The following is an 18,809-nucleotide window of genomic DNA, read 5'->3' on the forward strand; positions in this document are numbered from 1 at the left end:
ATAGATTACTCAGTTGGCGAGATCCACCCAACCACACTCCTATCAGATACTAGTATACTCGAGAACTAAATTTCATTGCCATTCGTTCTTTCTGAGAACAGTAAGGAGCTGGAATACCCTGTCCTCGGAAATTGTTGCAGCGCCATCTGTGAGAGCTTACCCGACAGTCGGTTGATCACAGTCATATTAAATATTACTGTGATCATACTTACACTCACTGTGACAATTCACCATTCATTAAAAAGAAAAAAAAATGAAAATGTTACGTGATTGTAAATATCTATAAATAAGCTGTATCATAATGTAAATAAAACAGTCTGCCAGAATCTTCAGCTTATTGAATAATTCAGACTTAACCATAAGAAAAAGAATGTTGAGTATATTTGAGGTCAATATAAATTATATATTTATTTGTTTATTTACTATTTATGGAGTGCGTGTCTGCGGTTGCTACTACATAGGTGTTAAAAGAGGGATCACAAGAAATCTAGAGAAATCGCCAATAAACGGGAAAAAGTGCCTAATGTCCACAGAAGAAGAAAAAAAATGCCGCCTACAAACTTTTCCAAAACGAGTACAAGGCGCTAACGGTAGGGCCTATAAGCATGTCACAACACAATGGAGAGAGAGAAAAAAAAAATAATAATAGAGTTTACATGACCCATTTATACTTATCATGAACGAATATTACAAATTTGTTTACAATGTGTTTCTGTCAGGGAGAGAGTATCATTATATGGCGAGGGAGGCAGAGATGAAAGGTAAGTATTTTTTAGAACAATTAAACATGTGTGCTTTACCAAATCAGGGTACTAAACCCGTACATCAATGTGAAGCAAGTTAAATTTCCCGAGGAGACGGACGAGATGTATACTTTCTTCTTTGGGTTTTGATGAGAACAATCATGTACATTTGAAGACAGAATTGGTTTTATCGTTTTCTGATTTGGCTCATAATTGTTGATGAACATTTGGAGAGACGGTGGAAAACATGATGTGTTCTCTACTTTACAATGACGTGAAATTACGCATTCATTTACACAAACGCACGAAGCCATGAACACTTACACAAAAACACACGGACACACACACGAGCCCTCATCCTAGTACAAAACACCCCACCGGGACCTATGCCTGTAAGTCAGCGGGTGGTTTCGTGTTCATTTCGTGGTTTAATCATTTGTACGCTTTTACTCAATAAATGAGATTTAAAACAAACAAACAAACAAACAAAAACAAAACAAAACAAAAACCTCCTAAACCTGTATACCCAGGATGCTTGAGAGAGAGAGAGAGAAAAAAACAACAACAACACTTTCATATATACATGCAAAAACAATTAAAACAGAACCAAAACACGCACACACACACACAAACACACACACACACACACACACACACACACATACACACACCAAACATACATGACGTATGCGTCTTATTAGGGAGTTCCTGGTGACAGGTACCGGACTTTGGTTAAATGCAAGTATCTTCTCGATCTTGCTTGGGACATTCAGTATACACACAATGAGTATATGAGTAGGACCTATCTCCTTCAACAGCAATAGGAGGCACAATATGTTGCAATCCACCAGCTTGTATCCTCTAATGAAACAATCATTGTATGTCGCATATGTATGAAAAAACAGAAGAAAAAAAACAAAACAAAGCTAGCTTCAAAACACTGCATCTGTTTCCTTATTCATCTAAGTAGCTCATTATACATGCACAGTGTACTCCGCTATAACGAACATGGTTATAACGAAATTCCAGTAACAACAAAGTAACAAATTAAGCCACAACATAATCCACTCTATGCATTTTCATTATTTGTTTGTTCGGTTATAACGCAGTTTCGATATAATTAAAGGAAACTGCTAGTCACAAGGACTTCATTATAACGAGAGCCCACTGTAGATGTACATGCACTATTTACACACACACACACACACACACACACACACACACACACACACACACACACACACACACACACAGAAATACAGTGTATTCCAGTGACCTGACATCTAAATCATTTTGTGTTTGTCTGCTATGTTACCAATATGTACCAATAATCAATAAATACACATATTGTTACCATTAAGTTACATCAACAGTAACAATATGGAAGAGATTCCTATACTGTATATTGCATTATAGGTTCTATGGAAATAAAGAGAACTACAAAGCAAATCACAAGCACATTACGTCAACTTCAAAATTTCTTTGACCACACCTGCATATGTTAGATAGCTGTACAAATATGTATAGAGAGGCATTTGAGATGGACATTTTTGTTTATTATGAAATATTTTATTGTATCAGAAGCAAAATAAAACGAATAGGGGAAGGGGAGGAAATAATTCCATTGCGACCAAGCCAAGAGACTGTTGAAATTGTCTTCTTTGATACCTGAAGCTCGTAGTATTTGAATCATTACCATGGTAACTGCAATCACACATGTTGCTGCATTAAATTATTGCAAACCCTTTGGACACCTTATCTCTTCACATTTCCCCTTACATCTGAATATTCCCAGCTGATTTTCTGAATACTCCCTGCTGCATTTATTTGAAAGACTTTTTTTTAATAGTAAAGGCACATTCACTGTCCACTCATACACAGGACACTGGGTGTTATTAGTCATCCACTTAAAAAAATGAAGACAATAATGTTACATGTAAGTGTATTAAGCCATAAGTGATCATCTGATTTAAAAGCAGCTATTGGGAGTGTAAATCTATATGTTGCCTATATATCAGTACACCTATAACACTATCACTGCACAATATATTTCTGTGAATCACGTTCTGTTGATATCCTGTAACCAAAATACGAAAATTATACTCTTTGTTATTTTTTTTTCAAGGTTTGAATTTGCATTTAAAATCACACAAAGTCTTCTTTCCTTCAAAATACATACACTAATATCTCTAGGCCTTTTATTAACATAGACATATCTGTTAAACTTTATGAAATAAACATATTTATATCATATGTACACTATTATACAAACTATAAATGAAAGAAGAATTATTTGAAAGACGTCAAATTTTAGACTGCATATCGAAGTATGAAGTAGTTTCTTTGCCCAGACATTAACATTATATCTCAGAGCAGCATAGGCCCATATTGATGGCATGCACAGCAAGACTTATATCTTTTAGAAATTCAGCTCAATAGAACTGGTCTAAGCTATTATATAAAAAGATGCATGCAGTATCACATAGAAGATCTTCCATGTGTCTTCCATCCAATTTCTTTTTGACACTTGGGCATGTCCACAAATACTTCCACCAAGGTACAACAGCAACAGGAAAGGGAAGGGTGGCAGAAATGTGGAGAGAAACAAGCAGTCAAGGATTCCTCATACGGTATACTTGTAGTATGTACACCGCATCACCACACGAAATGTTTTCATTCTTATTCTGATCAACTGGAGATCAAAGTACATACAATTTCATGTAATATGAAATCAGTATAAAGTTCTGGAGCCTGTTTCATAAAGAGTTATGATTAATCTTACGCTCAATTGAGCATTGTGGTTTTGCATTGTCCTAATGTTATTCCTTTTTGTCTTTTTGTGTGCTTAGAAACACCAGTATAGAGCGTCTTATAAATGTAATTATTATTATCATTGTCATTGTAACTAAGTAAATTGAGCATCAGTTTAATACTGATCATAAGTCTGTTTCAAACAGATACTTACACTTTATTCAAAGAGCAGATTTAATAGCATAGTGAGCGTAACTTTTATGAATTGCACTGATCTTATGATTAATGTTATGGTCGATCTTATGGTCAATCTTTATGAAACGGGCCCTAGATCTAATAAATATCCTTCGCACTTAAAGTGGGGGAATTAGACACAGCCAGGTTACCTTTTACATGTACACACTGCTTCAAAGCAATGTCTGAAGCATTATCACCCACAGAGCCAGAACTGATAGAGATATGACAGGAAGGAAAGAATGCATTGATTTCAAGATATGTGAGATGTATTAAAGGATTTGGCTCTTTCGGTGGGTGAAATGTAATAGAAGGTTGAAAACAATCTAGAAAGCCAATGCTCTCCTTTCAAGGCCCTTTGATCCTGGTTCTACAGGCGAATTCGGAAGGTACTGGGGGGAAAAAAGAGAGAGAGAGAAAAGAATAATATCAAATTTAAGTCATCTTAAGGATGACCAATCACTGGACGTACAGTGCAGTGGCTTTAGCATTTTCTCTTTTTCTGAGAGTTACATGGTATAGAGAACCCCTGTAATAGTATCACAGTCATGGTACTTTATGTTTGTTAATTTAATAGAGTAAAAAAAAAAACAACAACACATGCTTCTAAAAGAAATTTTGGGTATAAAATGGTAAATACAGTGTACATCCCCTTTTTTATAATTGTCAGGTCGGGAATTGACATGTACAAAGTCCCCCCCCCCCCCCCCCCCCCCCCCAATTAAGATTCATGTATATGGAACCCTCATGTAGTTTCTCTGACTCCTGGAATGTGCAGGGAGTGTGCAAAATGCAGACAAAACAAATACATTGCATGCAAACATTAAGTTATGCTACAGTTTTATCCATGAAAATAAGAGGTCAAAAAGAAGATCACACAACTGTCTTTGCTTTCAAACAGGATTGATTGGTCACACTGCTGTGAAACCAGACCTGTACATGTGCTAAAACCCAGGAGAGGGCATTTGAATAGTATGGTTGTCACTGTAGTGCTACTTAAGTTTGGGTGGCAAGAATAATTGCACTCAAAAAATTTCCCCTCCACGTGGTAAGTCATCAGACAAATATTTGACAAAACAAACTTGTAATTGGGTTAATATGTGATGAAATATTTGTGTATGTATAATCTCAATGAGTGGAGAATTAATTTTCCTTTGCCATATCTAGTATCAAAATCTTGGGAGGACTGCCAACCTTGTAAACAACATTTTGGAATATTCTGAGGGTTGACAGTGTATTTTTGGTGGAAAACTGTATTTCTACCTTTCCTGCAATAAACATGTGTACAAAATGTAGCAATCTAATGAGGGAAAAACAGTATTTGCCGCAACACCTGCAGAATTGAAAAAAAAAAGGGTAAAAAATACTGCATACAAGTAATAGTGGGCATTTCTGATTTTGACTCAGCTTGAGCTGAAACTTTTCTGTACAGAAGTGCACAGTTAAAGATTGGGGAATCCACTCATTTGGAGGCCTTGAGGTGGGACATCTTTTCAGCTCATGTGACTTCTACAACTTCCACTCAATGGGGAGTTTACTCAATGCCATTTCTCTCACTTTTAACATCCACTACTTACTTCATGAAGTCTGGGGCTTTTGAGATGACGTGCTCAAATTCAGCAAAGGAGAGGGCATCATCGTCATCCAAGTCAGCCTCCTCAAAGATCTGGAGTGTAGGAAAACAGTAGAGAGAGCCTGATGAAAGACACAGTTGATTTGCATCCCTGGCTACAACTCTGGTTTGTTATCAGTTTGTTTTATCAATTCTTTCTTCTTCTTCTTCTTCTTTTTCTTTCTTTTTTTTTTTTTTTTTTGGGGGGGGGGGGGGTTCCTGGGGTGACAAGACCTTGTCTATCCATTGGCATACATATTCAAAAATGTCCTATTAAACTCAATTTGAATAGCAGAAATACAAATTTAAGTTTTGAAACAGTACAGTTATTAGTGCAATCCAAAACACTGTGTCTACATTATTTAACATCGACACTGACGTTAATTAACAAAAAAGTTGCAAAAATAAAAAGTTTCTTTTTGCTCTCCTGAATATTCATGATTTTTTAGATACAAGGTTTATTCACCCAAGTAGCATTATACTTTGTTTTGTGTCAAGCCAATCATACAACATGTATTTCGGGGTATCTTGTATTTGTCCTTCATGTAGTGCCTTTACCCCACCAACATCACTGGACATGTTTTGTGTGTGCTAGTGACTTTGTAGGCATTACGACACTCGGAACTTTGTTATTTCTCACTGAATACTTTCCAATGTCAGGGCTTATTTTAGCTTTTGGGCATGTTGTAAAAGTCAAAATTTTCAGGCTTTTCGAGCGACCAGACGCTAGCGCGAAAATAAAACCACACCAATATTTTTGCTTGTTATAATATGTACCACTATTAAATATCTTGATTCCGCAGCATCAAACACACACAAAATTTATCTTACCTGGCCCAGCACAAAGAAATACTCATGTGAAAATATCCACTTTTACAAGAGATTGGTATTGAGAAACAATAAAATACATAAAAATCATTTTCTTGGAGGACTTGATAAGGAAGTTATAAAAGACGTTTGTACAAAACAATTGCTATCCTAAAGCTTTATTCAGAGAGATATAACCAAAGCTATGATTTCTTGCATAAATATGCAAAATTTCATTTATATAAAATAAAGGAAAAGAACTTTCGTAAATTCAGCCATACAGCTTTGTAGATTATTTCATCCTCTACCCTCATGCAAAGTTTTGAGGCAATCACTGCCGAGATCTTGGGGGAGGGGGCCATAATGGCCATTAAACAGGTAAAATTTATCAAAATCAACACAGAATATGATGTGCTGATGTTGTGTGTGTGTTACATTGTACTCCTATCATTTTGTTTATCAGACATTTTTTACATTTCACTGAAAGTTTGCAAGACTGGTGAGGAATAACACTTAGAATGTATGGAGTTCAAAACACAAAAGCATTCATTCTTGCTCTAAATTGGCAATTAACTCTAATGACCATAAATTCTTTACCACCAGGAATATATCATTGTAAACAAAGCATGAGGAAATGATTGTCTGTGCCACAGGGGGTGTGTCACTGACGTAAAAGACTGAAAATGACTCACATTGTCAATGAGTTGCTGCATGTCATCATCTGTCAGTTGCTGCTCCCCAGACAGCCTGTTCACCATCTCGCGGAGGTCGCTGCTGTTGATGAAGTCATCCTCGTCAAAGTCTGGCATTTTTTGCGAGGAGGAGAAACAAAAATTGAAATCAGCAAGCCCTTGCATTAGTGTTGCATCACGTAATATGAATAATGACTGGCATGGGGGGAAACATCGCTTTAAAACCGATAAGGTGCAGTGATGAAAATGGAAACTATACAAAAATGTACAGATGTCAGAAGTGGTGGAATGATGTAAACAAAATAGAGATGGAATTTCACAAATCATTTTCTTCTCTTTTTTTAAAACAATGGGCGCATTCCATTGATCTGTTACTGAGATATGTATGTAGGGCTAGGCAAATATTGAGGTCTACGCCTTCTGGGAGGAGCTGGGTCAAGTTTCCTGTCAACGTCTAAGAGAAATGAATTTTTGTGAAATTCCCTTTATTCATTATCTCATGCTGCTTTGCTATGAAGACTTCATGAGCTGTTGCAGAGTTCTTATGTAGAGAGGGCAGCCTATGAAATTAATCACAACTTAATCTTAAACTTGGGAACAGACCATCCAATTTGCCCAAAATACAGCTGTATGAACCCAATAATAGTAATAACATTTTTGCATTTCCCGGAATTTACTCACACAGGATGTTTGGGGAGAACATTTCCTTTAATTTACCAACTCTTAAGCACAGCTAAATCTGAACACAGTAAAACTTCCTCTCAGCTTACCATAGATGCGGAAGGCATACTCTGCCTTCATACTCTTGGGAGCCGAGTCGCTGAAGACCGACATCATGTCCAGGAAGTCTTCAAAGGTCAACGACCCATCCTCAGAGGAGGAGAACACCTTGCAGATGCGATCCTTAAACGGGTTCACCTGGTAAAAATAAAATAGACAAACAAACATGCAAAACAAATAAATATACTTGTTAATTAGCATGAAAGAATGCATGACATCAATTTTTCCTCTTTTTGTATGTATTTTTGTTGTTGTTGTTGTTGTTGTTCTTTTTCTTTCTGTAACCTCTTCCATTCCAACATCAAATGAAATCTTAATCTGTGAGAAAGAGTTGGTGGGTTTGATGAATCCCTGGAAAGGTAATCAGCAATGATTTTGCTTTTGGTGAGATTGTTTTCATTTTTGGTTTGGTCCATTTTGCTATTGTTATAACGTTGTCCAGAGATTTTGCGATAACAGTGTCCCATACAACTGTTTTTTCAATCGAAAGCAAAATACAATGACGGATATTCTGTGCAATGTCCAGTATCAAAACACCATAGTTTTTATCCCCAAAAGCATCTTAAAGCTTCAACATGCAGCCCGAGCAATCAACTGCCTGTGTAATCTACACATCGCAGTTCACATCCTGGGCTCTGGTATCATTCTATGACGAATTGCAGTGTCCTGCATCATCAAGCTAATTCCAATTTGAAGAGCATCTTCAGTGAACAAACAATGTTCATTCCAAGAATTTAACATACCTCAAGGTTTATGGTTTGCTTGTTTCCATTCTACATATATTGTGGGGTTGTTTGTTTGTTTGTTTGCTAGTTTTTACTAAGCTGTACTATTGGGCACAAGATACATTTAACCCATTGAGGATGAGTCCCGAGTATACTTGGGCAAGTGTCTACGGGAAATGCGTGTTGTAGTAAAGTCAAACCGTCCTCAATGGGTTAAGACTGTAAGGACCAACCAAGTTCCTCAGATACTGCTGCCACTTGGTCAAAGGTGTGAGAGTACTTGCATAAAAAATTCTGACAAAATATGAAACTCATGAAAAAATATGTCTGAAGTACCTTAAACTGCGAATATTTTAATTCATTTGAACTGAAAAAAAAAAAATGTGAAGCTTTTCGGGGCACAGAGTACCACCAAAAAAAAAGTCTAAATCAGATTAAACTCTAAACTCTCACATTGCGGATTTAGTGCAGGTTCTTCATCAGTGATAGAGAAGGGGTTACTCTGTACCTTTAGTTCTGGTAACTCCTGGATTTTGTCCATGGGAAGGCAGGCATTCTTGTCCTGTCTCACGGCATCAGGGTCCAGAAGATGGAACCTCTTGTGGACACTGGAAGGAGAGTTAAAAAAAAAAACAAAGAGTAGGGCAAATTGATCTCAACTGAGAGTTATTCTCCACTTGTTTTACCACACTGCTATATTGTTGTCTCGTAAGTTATTGTTCAAGTAGATAATGATGGTCATACCTGATACTTTTGAGTCTTCAACCATACAAGCCTAGGTATATCTACATGAATATGAGAATACATTTCTAAATGCCAATTTGCAATTTTTCATAAAGTACAAGGATCAGTATATTTCATTGCATGTGACAGCAAAGATTTGTGACTTACATTGATGCCATCAGTTCATTGAGCAATACAGTGAAATCAGACTTTGTCAGGATACTGGATCCCCCTCCAATAAAAAGACATTTAAAAAAAAAAAAGCAAAAATAAAATATTTGCATATATTTGCATACTGTAAAAGTGGATATTTTCAGATGAGTACATGTTTGCGCTCCTCGGGGTAAAATGAATATTACATGTACATGATGTTTTTAATTCTGCAGGATCAAAACATTTATTTCTGGAACATACGGAACACAAAAATATAAGTGTGCTTTTATTTTTCGCGCTTGTTCCTTGTTGCACAAAATGTGTGAAAATTTCCACAACGCGAAACTTTCTACTTCTACAGTATGATTTTTAACTGCCATTATGTCCTCCATTGGTGTACATGTATCAGTGCAGTTTTCCAATACACAGTACAAAATGTACCTATCAAGAGCGAATGGGACCATCTTGCCAATGAAAAAAATCATAACACACAGGGTAATTTAGATTGAATGTGAATGCCCATTGTATAGAGGTTCATATCAGTCATGTAATGGTCACACGGATATCCTGGACTTGCGCAAGCTCCTGTTCAAAGATGAACTTATTCCCTGACCAAATCACCCAGCAAACAATTCTTCTGTGATAATCAACCATACTGATCTTTCCCCTGTAGCAAAAACAAACAGGGAAATATGGGGACCGTCCCTTCCTAGTGCAGACTACTCCAAGAGCAGATATTGTGCAAAGACGGATGTGTCTAAAGTTCATGTTTGCAGAAACGCCAACTGATAACAGAAATGCTAAGAAACTGCAATGACAGAACATGTGGTATGCAGTCACTATGTGTAATCTGCACGGGTCCATTTACTTCGTAAAATCAACACACAACATTAACCCCATTTTTGGAAACTGAGCAAACGCAACTTCTGGAATGAAAGAACTGGGATAAGGGGTCTTATGAGGCCTGTACATAATATTAACAAGCTGTGAAATGTTGCTACGAGGAAAGCTGCCAGGAATTTTCACTGGCTAAACTCTAAACTTGCAATGAATTTGGTGGATTAAGGGGCATGAGAGTACTTACAAAAAAAAAAAAAAAAAAAAAAAAAAAAAAAATATGTGTATTACAATGTATGTATTTGGTTTTTTTTTCAAAAATTTGAAACACATGAAAAACAGATCTGAAGTGCATTGAACTGTGAGCAATTTCATGAATGCATAGTTTGAAAATGTTGAAAAGTGGGTATTGGGCAGAGTAAAAATATCTGAAACCAGATTAAACTCTAAACTCTCACAATCCTGTGGTTTGTTACACATGTGTAATTCAGATAGTTGCAGTGCCAGCATATTATACAATGTTATGTAGAGGGGCTGAATTCCCTAACTGCCAAACATGCATGTGAATGTAAATTAGCTTGAATGAGCTATTTAAATGAAACACTTGTCTGATGACTGTGTACATGTACCACATCCTCTTGGGTAAAATTTACTGTACACACAATTTGTACAACCAGCCTCAGAGAGAGAGAGAGAAAGAGAGAAAAAAAAAAATCTAATGCTTTTAGAACTGAAATTCTGAATCAACTTTTTTTCCTTCACTCTTTAAGATGAAACATCCTAAACACTCAGTTGAATTCAAAGGAAGGCACATTACAAAGTGTGTGCACAGTGTACAGACTGTTTTCTACATAAAACATTGCAAATCACAAAACTAAACAGGGGGGTGTTTCATCAACGTTTGTCAGCGCTGACAATTTCAGCAAAATCCTTGGTTTGATTGGCTGAGATGCTCTGGTCACTGACTGTTACTATGGTGATTCAAGTTGTCAGCACTGACAAACGTTGATGAAACACCCCCCAGATTGGCTGAGGGCAAATTTGTCTGACAACTTTGTCGGACAAAATGCTTCAGGAAATGCCCCAGAAAAAGGTCAAAATACATGTGTGTAAAATATTATTAACATCATTACTCACTGCAGAATCTCCTTCTTGCTGAAGAATGTCAATTCCTGAATACAAAGAGAGTTTGGAAAAGAGAGAATATTAGAACCAGGTGGTATGTATTGTGAAACCAGTCATTCACAGATCTGAGTGCACCTCTGAATCATGACTAAGAACATAGTTACACGTAAAAATACAATATTTATAATAATTTTGATAATTCAACAGCCATTCAAAATCCCTTTACAGTAAACTACCGTATCATGATAAAAACAATGCATTTGTACAATTGTCTGATATAGGATACTTCAATACGTCAAGTGATGTTCAATGTACCCCTCGTCAGTCTCTGTGTGTGTGAAAAAACAACATGCAATGGTACCCAAAGTTTTTGTTTGTTGTTGTTTTTTTGTTACATATAATGGCCTACCAATAGAAAACTATGTAAATATTAAAAACCAAACAAAAAATCTGGTTCTGTTATACAATGAATGCACAATATTGTAGGTGTATCTTCAGAAAAATTAAACTAAAAATATCATTGTTCATTTGAGAATGTGGCACTCAGTATTAAAAGACTGGGAAGAAAAATTTACAGGTAGGGTAACATCCCCAGTATTCGGTCACTTAAGCTTTTTTGCAATATTTTTAAAACTAAAATAATACTTACATACATCATATCTACAGCAATGTATTAATCAAATTTCTTTAATCTCAATTTTTATTTTGTTAAATATCACACAGAATTTTACAAAATCCCAAAATATATCACCTTGAAAATTCCCCAGAATACGGTCACCGCGACCAGTATTCGGTCACACGATATGTGCGTTCAAAGTCAATGCGTGTTCAAGGCAGCTGAAAAATTATATTGAGACACTGTATCGGCACGTACGAAAATGTTTTTCTTTCGCGTTTTTAAGGATACCACCACACTCCAAGCTTGCGATAAGCAAAAAATCCTATTTCTCTATTTTTAGCTCTTTTTCGGCGTCATGAAGGAACTTCTCGGATAAAATGTCCGAAAAGTCAATTATATCCGACAAGTTCAGAGAAATCAGCCAATCAGACTAAAGAATTTCTCAAAACTTGTCGGATATAATCGACTTGTCAGACATTTTATCCCACAAGTTCCTTCATGAAATGCCCCCAGTACTCTTAAAACTGGGCCTTATCCACACGCGCTTTTGGAAAGCAGCGCCGATTCTGCACTTTTGACGGTAAAATTTGGGATTTTGAATGGATTTTTGGAGGGGGCTATTCCGGGAGTTTCCTATTGTGAATGAGTGTGCAAGTATGTGAATTGATGTGATTTGCGTGTGTTGTGACAGTTGAACTTACTGGCTGGTTACTAGTGATAAGTGACCGAATACCGGCAGCTGACCGAATACTGGTGCTCTTACCCTAACTTTTTTAAAAGAAATTTAGAACAACTCAAGGCCCTACTACAAAAAATTGCAAATGATCACATTCAGAAAAAAATTGTGTGAAAAAGAAGAAAGAGAATATGGAAACTGACATTTTTGAAATGGGAAAGAGTTCCTTATGTCCCCCCACCCCCCCCCCCCCCCCCCCCCCCCCCACCAACTTGCACTAAATAAATAAATTACTATTTTTTTTTTTTTACTAATTTAGTCAACTAAACAAAGGTTATGCTAGGGTTATGTCTCAAAAGGAAGTCTTTCCATATGGCATAACCTTAATATTCAGTGCAAACTAGTGGGGGGGGGGGGGGGGACATAATGAACTCTTTCCGACATGTTGTATCGAGACAATTTTCTAGGCCACTGTCACTGCCACTGGCACTGCCCTGGGCACTGGCAACTAGGGTCGACTAGGCCTACAGCTTGTTGTAGATCCTCTACCAACATCAAAGGGACTGTACAGGAGTACAGTACTGGTTGAGGTAGGGATTCATGTTTTGAACATTCCTAAGTGAGATAATGAAAAGCCTCGTATGGAATATGAAAGAGCATGTTATTTAAAAAGGATTCAACGTTTATTTGATGAAAATTGGTTTTCGAATGGCTGAGATATCCAAAAAAGTGCTAATAATAAAAGGCGACATGCCACAACTTTATTAGGATCTCTTCGTTTCACCTTACCCTAACAAAAAAGTCCTGTGGTACTCCCTGTGGTACTTGTCGGTACCACACAATGTACCACACACTTGTAATGTTACCACAGGAACTGTGTGGTACTGTACCACAGGCTTGTAGGGTACTCCCTGTAGTACTTGTCAGTACCACACAATGTACCACATAAATAAATGTTACCACAGGAACTGTGTGGTACTGTTTTACAGGCTCATGTGGTACTCCCTGTGGTACTGGTTGGTACCACACAATGTACCACACAAATATATGTTAACACAGGAACTGTGTGGTACTGTGTCACAGGCTCGTGTGGTACTCTGGGATGTACCACAGGGCAGTACCACAGGACATTACCACAGGAAAGTTCCACAGGACAGTACAAGACAGTATACACACAAATTGTCCTGTGGTATTTTGGGATGTATACCACACAACAGTACCACAGGACAGTACCACATGAATTGTCCTGTGGTATTTTGGGACGTACCACAGGAGAGTACAACAGGAAAGTACCACAGGATAGTACCACAGGACAGTACCACACGACTTGTTCTGTGGTATTTTAGGACGTACCACAGGACAGTACCACAGGACAGTACCACAGGCAGTTCCACAGGAGAGTACCACAGGAAAGTACCACAGGATAGTACCACAGGACAGTACCTCACGACTTGTCCTGTGGTATTTTGGGACGTACCACAGGACAGTACCACAGGGCAGTACCACAGGACAGTACCACAGGAAAGTACCACAGGATAGTACCACAGGACAGTACCACAGGACAGTACCACACGACTTGTCCTGTGGTATTTTGGGACGTACCACAGAGCAGTACCACAGGACAGTACCACAGGATAGTACCACAGGATAGTACCACAGGACAGTACCACAGGACAGTACCACACGACTTGTCCTGTGGTATTTTGGGACATACCACAGGACAGTACCACAGGGCAGTACCACAGGACAGTACCACAGGACAGTACCACAGGAAAGTACCACAGGATAGTACCACAGGAAAGTACCACACGACTTGTCCTGTGGTATTTTGGGACGTACCACAGGGCAGTACCACAGGATAGTACCACAGGACAGTACCACACGACTTGTCCTGTGGTATTTTGGGACATACCACAGGACAGTACCACAGGGCAGTACCACAGGACAGTACCACAGGACAGTACCACAGGAAAGTACCACAGGATAGTACCACAGGAAAGTACCACATGACTTGTCCTGTGGTATTTTGGGACGTACCACAGGACAGTATCACAGGACAGTACCACAGGACAGTACCACACGACTTGTCCTGTGGTATTTTGGGACATACCACAGGACAGTACCACAGGAATTGTCCTGTGGTATTTTGGGACGTACCACAGGACAGTACCACAGGGCAGTACCACAGGAAAGTACCACAGGACAGTACCTCACGACTTGTCCTGTGGTATTTTGGGACGTACCCCAGGACAGTACCACAGGGCAGTACCACAGGACAATACCACAGGGCAGTACCACAGGACAGTACCACAGGAAAGTACCACAGGATAGTACCACAGGACAGTACCACACGACTTGTCCTGTGGTATTTTGGGACGTACCACAGGACAGTACCACACGACTTGTCCTGTGGTATTTTGGGACGTACCACAGGGCAGTACCACAGGACAGTACCACAGGATAGTACCACAGTACAGTACCACACGACTTGTCCTGTGGTATTTTGGGACGTACCACAGGACAGTACCACAGGATAGCACCACACGACTTGTCCTGTGGTATTTTGGGACGTACCACAGGACAGTACCACAGGGCAGTACCACAGGACAGTACCACAGGAAAGTACCACAGGATAGTACCACAGGAAAGTACCACACGACTTGTCCTGTGGTATTTTGGGACGTACCACAGGACAGTATCACAGGACAGTACCACAGGACAGTACCACAGGACAGTACCACACGACTTGTCCTGTGGTATTTTGGGACATACCACAGGACAGTACCACAGGAATTGTCCTGTGGTATTTTGGGACGTACCACAGGACAGTACCACAGGGCAGTACCACAGGAAAGTACCACAGGACAGTACCTCACGACTTGTCCTGTGGTATTTTGGGACGTACCCCAGGACAGTACCACAGGGCAGTACCACAGGACAATACCACAGGGCAGTACCACAGGACAGTACCACAGGAAAGTACCACAGGATAGTACCACAGGACAGTACCACACGACTTGTCCTGTGGTATTTTGGGACGTACCACAGGACAGTACCACACGACTTGTCCTCTGGTATTTTGGGACGTACCACAGGGCAGTACCACAGGACAGTACCACAGGATAGTACCACAGTACAGTACCACACGACTTGTCCTGTGGTATTTTGGGACGTACCACAGGACAGTACCACAGGATAGCACCACACGACTTGTCCTGTGGTATTTTGGGACGTACCACAGGACAGTACCACAGGGCAGTACCACAGGGCAGTACCACAGGACAATACCACAGGAAAGTACCACAGGATAGTACCACAGGACAGTACCACATGACTTGTCCTGTGGTATTTTGGGACATACCACAGGACAGTACCACACGAATTGTCCTGTGGAATTTAGGGATGTACCACAGGACAGTACCACACGAATTCCTGTGGTAATTTTTGATGTATACCACAGGAGAGTACCACAGGAACTGTCCAAAATCCCACAGGAAAATCATAATATGGTGCTATTCCACACAGAAGTACCACACAGCAAATTAAATTCGTAAGTACCACAGAAAAATGCTACAGGATATTCTTTTTTTTTCTTAACATTTTATACCAGAGGACTATCACATCAGGAGAATATCAAACAGCAGTACCACACAGGAGTACCACACAGGAAAATTGTAAGGCAGAATCAACTGAAATTTATAACAAAAATACAAACAAACAAAAAAGCACATATTAATATTCCTCAATTAATTGATAGATGAGTTATGCTGTGAATTATAACAATTGATTTGCCATTACTTATCCTGTCCTATACTCCTACAGTATTACCTATTTAGTGAAAGTGCTGATGTAAAGCATGAGAAATTTCATAAGGACTTCTGTGGTACTCCTGTGGTACTCCTGTGGTACTCCTGTGGTACAAATTTTTACATAGCTCATGAATATTCATAAAAAGCACTCTAGATTTTAGAAAATACATATATGACTTAAAAAGTCAAAGTATTAATGATGGAACTTACTTTGAACTTTATGAAAGATTGTCTAATTATGTTATGTTATTCCCAATATCATAGATATTGTTATGAAAGTGTAATTTCATATCTTGATAATAAAGTATAATCGAGTTAGTAACCATGCCTTAATGCTTTACGGATAGACGGCCATATATATATGTACTGAGAGGGTCGATGGCTACCTAGGAATAGAATATGACTATATAGATCTATTATAGGACTAGATTGGCACTTGGCCATTAGACTCTCGTTTGAGGTTATATGTTAGGAGTAGGACAGGTTATTAAGTAGGGCCATGTTTGTCCTAAAATCCATCACTCACCTATCAGAAATATTCCTTGAAATGTGGCTAAAAGTCTCCCAGATTTTTTTTTTCTCGATCTATCCTGTGTGGTACTCTCCTGTGGTACTATGGAAATGCTGTGTGGTACTGCCCTGTGGTAATGCTGTGTGGTAATGATCGACCTGTGGTACTGTCCTGTGGTACTGTCCCAAAATACCACAGGACAGTTCCTGTGGTACTGTTCTGTGGTACTAGTCCTGTGGTACTGCCCTGTGGTACGTCCCAAAATACCACAGGAATTCCTGTGGTACCGGTCCTGTGGTACTTTCCTGTGGTACTGCCCTGTGGTACGTCCCAAAATACCACAGGAATTCCTGTGGTACTGTCCTGTGGTATGTCCCAAAATACCACAGGACAATTCCTGTGGTACTGTCCTGTGGTACTTTCCTGTGGTACTGTCCTGTGGTACCGTCCTGTGGTAATTACCACACGAGTACCACAGGATTTTTTCGTAAGGGTATTTTTGGATATCTCAGCTGCAGCCATTTCCAAAACGATTTTCATCAAATAAACTTTTGATACCCTTTAGAACTGCATGCTCTTTGACATCTCATAGAGTGGTTTCTGAATATCTCGCAAAAAGTTAAAAGCTAAATCTTCACCTCGACCAGAACTGTACACACCCTTTAAACAAGGCGAGTTTCCATTCTAATCAACCCTGTGTCGTCTTCTCCTACTTCTATAGTATAGGTATTCCTGTTAGTGCTTCTCATTACATAAAGCCTGTTCAGCAACTGGATGACAGGAATTGTGGTGACAGTCAGTGTCAGTGCTGTTTCTGATGGCAAAGACTCCAAATTAGTGCATCTGCCATTGGCATTGGCATTACTTTCTGTGCAGTCATAATTATGATACCGAGTATTTCGTCTTTGTTGGGAGCCCGTTATAGTAAAAACATGCAAGTTTACGCTTTGATACAGGATGAACACAGACCGGGTACTCGGGAATACTGGTACATGTTTCAGACAATCGTAACATGTTGCCACTGTATGCCTACTAACTATAGTGATGTTGTTCTATTCCACACAAACTGCAATACGGTTAAGTTGTAGTCCCTCTAACTGAGTGCGGTGCAGTGACGCGCAGTCTGTTAGAACTCCCCGTCTATTGACAACAAACACAGCCGAGACTCTTGGCTACGAATGACGCACGAACATTCATTGCATAGATTCTTTACCTGGTAGTCATCCAACTCGGCTTCGGTGAAGACACTGTGCGAACCACCCATCTTTCGTAGCTGATTTCAAACCGATGGATGCCCGGTTCCTCAGTAAACTCCAGACAACCTTTTTCGGCCTTTTTCTCCTCCCTTCAGCTCACTTCACGTGTCTGTGACGACCTAACTGATTACTGTTTTTATCCCCAAACACGGAGAAATTATGAGAGTGTTGTATGTAGACCACGGCGCCGACTTACCGACCGTTTTCCGTGTAATCGTTGTATTGATCCGATAACAACTATCGATCATAATGTGCGCCAAGCTAGAGGGCGTACTTCACCCTCGCAATTTTACAGGTAAACAGGTGTGTTACGCCCATTCTGTGGTTACGCCTTGGACTTGGAGCCCACTTCAAACGGCTGTCATTTCAGGAAGCAAACCGCTGGATTATCGCGACGCTCAAGGAGTGAATTCTGCCTCCCTTTCATTTTCTCCATTCTAAAGGGGACAAACAACTGTATTAATAGCTTTGGTTAAAAACTTGAAATGCCATTTAGAAGCATCACCTATTCCTAAAAATGTAAAAAAGAAGAAATGCCCATTACTTTCGAGTCTCTAGTCCCGCAAAGTTCGAGAGACGGGGAGCAAAGCGCCCTTCTCTCTCCCCTCCCCCCCCCCCTTCTCTCTCTTACCCCTGCTCTTTTGGCCTTATCATAACGCCCTTGTGCAGGTGGAGTGGGGGTGGTGGCGTGTCCCCCTGGAATTTTTCCGGGATCATCTCCCTTGATTTTCAAACTTAATTTGTTCTTCTCTTTTT

At 39.3% G+C, this 18,809-nt stretch overlaps 1 protein-coding gene across 1 annotated transcript; it reads right to left on the bottom strand.

Annotated features, from left to right (window-relative positions):
- Positions 1 to 3,065: 3,065 nt before the first annotated feature.
- LOC139735923 (calcium and integrin-binding family member 2-like) lies at positions 3,066 to 18,120 on the bottom strand. The gene is made up of 7 exons (XM_071646677.1): positions 18,011 to 18,120; positions 11,195 to 11,229; positions 8,853 to 8,952; positions 7,610 to 7,757; positions 6,840 to 6,949; positions 5,306 to 5,394; positions 3,066 to 4,120 (listed from the first exon to the last, which is right to left on the bottom strand). The coding sequence occupies exons 1-7, from the start codon at positions 18,059 to 18,061 to the stop codon at positions 4,099 to 4,101; spliced, it is 555 nt and encodes a 184-aa protein (XP_071502778.1). The 5' UTR covers positions 18,062 to 18,120; the 3' UTR covers positions 3,066 to 4,098.
- Positions 18,121 to 18,809: the final 689 nt, after the last annotated feature.

This window comes from Diadema antillarum, unplaced genomic scaffold, assembly GCF_040938485.1.
Source record: "Diadema antillarum isolate AM-2024a unplaced genomic scaffold, OU_Dant_1.0 seq00000606_RagTag, whole genome shotgun sequence".
Taxonomy (NCBI): Eukaryota; Metazoa; Echinodermata; class Echinoidea; order Diadematoida; family Diadematidae; genus Diadema; species Diadema antillarum.

Excerpts from the sequence above, each read along its gene's own strand:
- LOC139735923 (XM_071646677.1), bottom strand. The coding sequence starts at position 18,061 with ATGGGTGGTTCGCACAGTGTCTTCACCGAAGCCGAGTTGGATGACTAC. Across the intron at positions 11,230-18,010 it reads CCGAGTTGGATGACTACCAG|GAATTGACATTCTTCAGCAA; the intron begins GTAAAGAATCTA and ends CTTTGTATTCAG. Across the intron at positions 6,950-7,609 it reads GTATGCCTTCCGCATCTATG|ACTTTGACGAGGATGACTTC; the intron begins GTAAGCTGAGAG and ends AAAAAATGCCAG.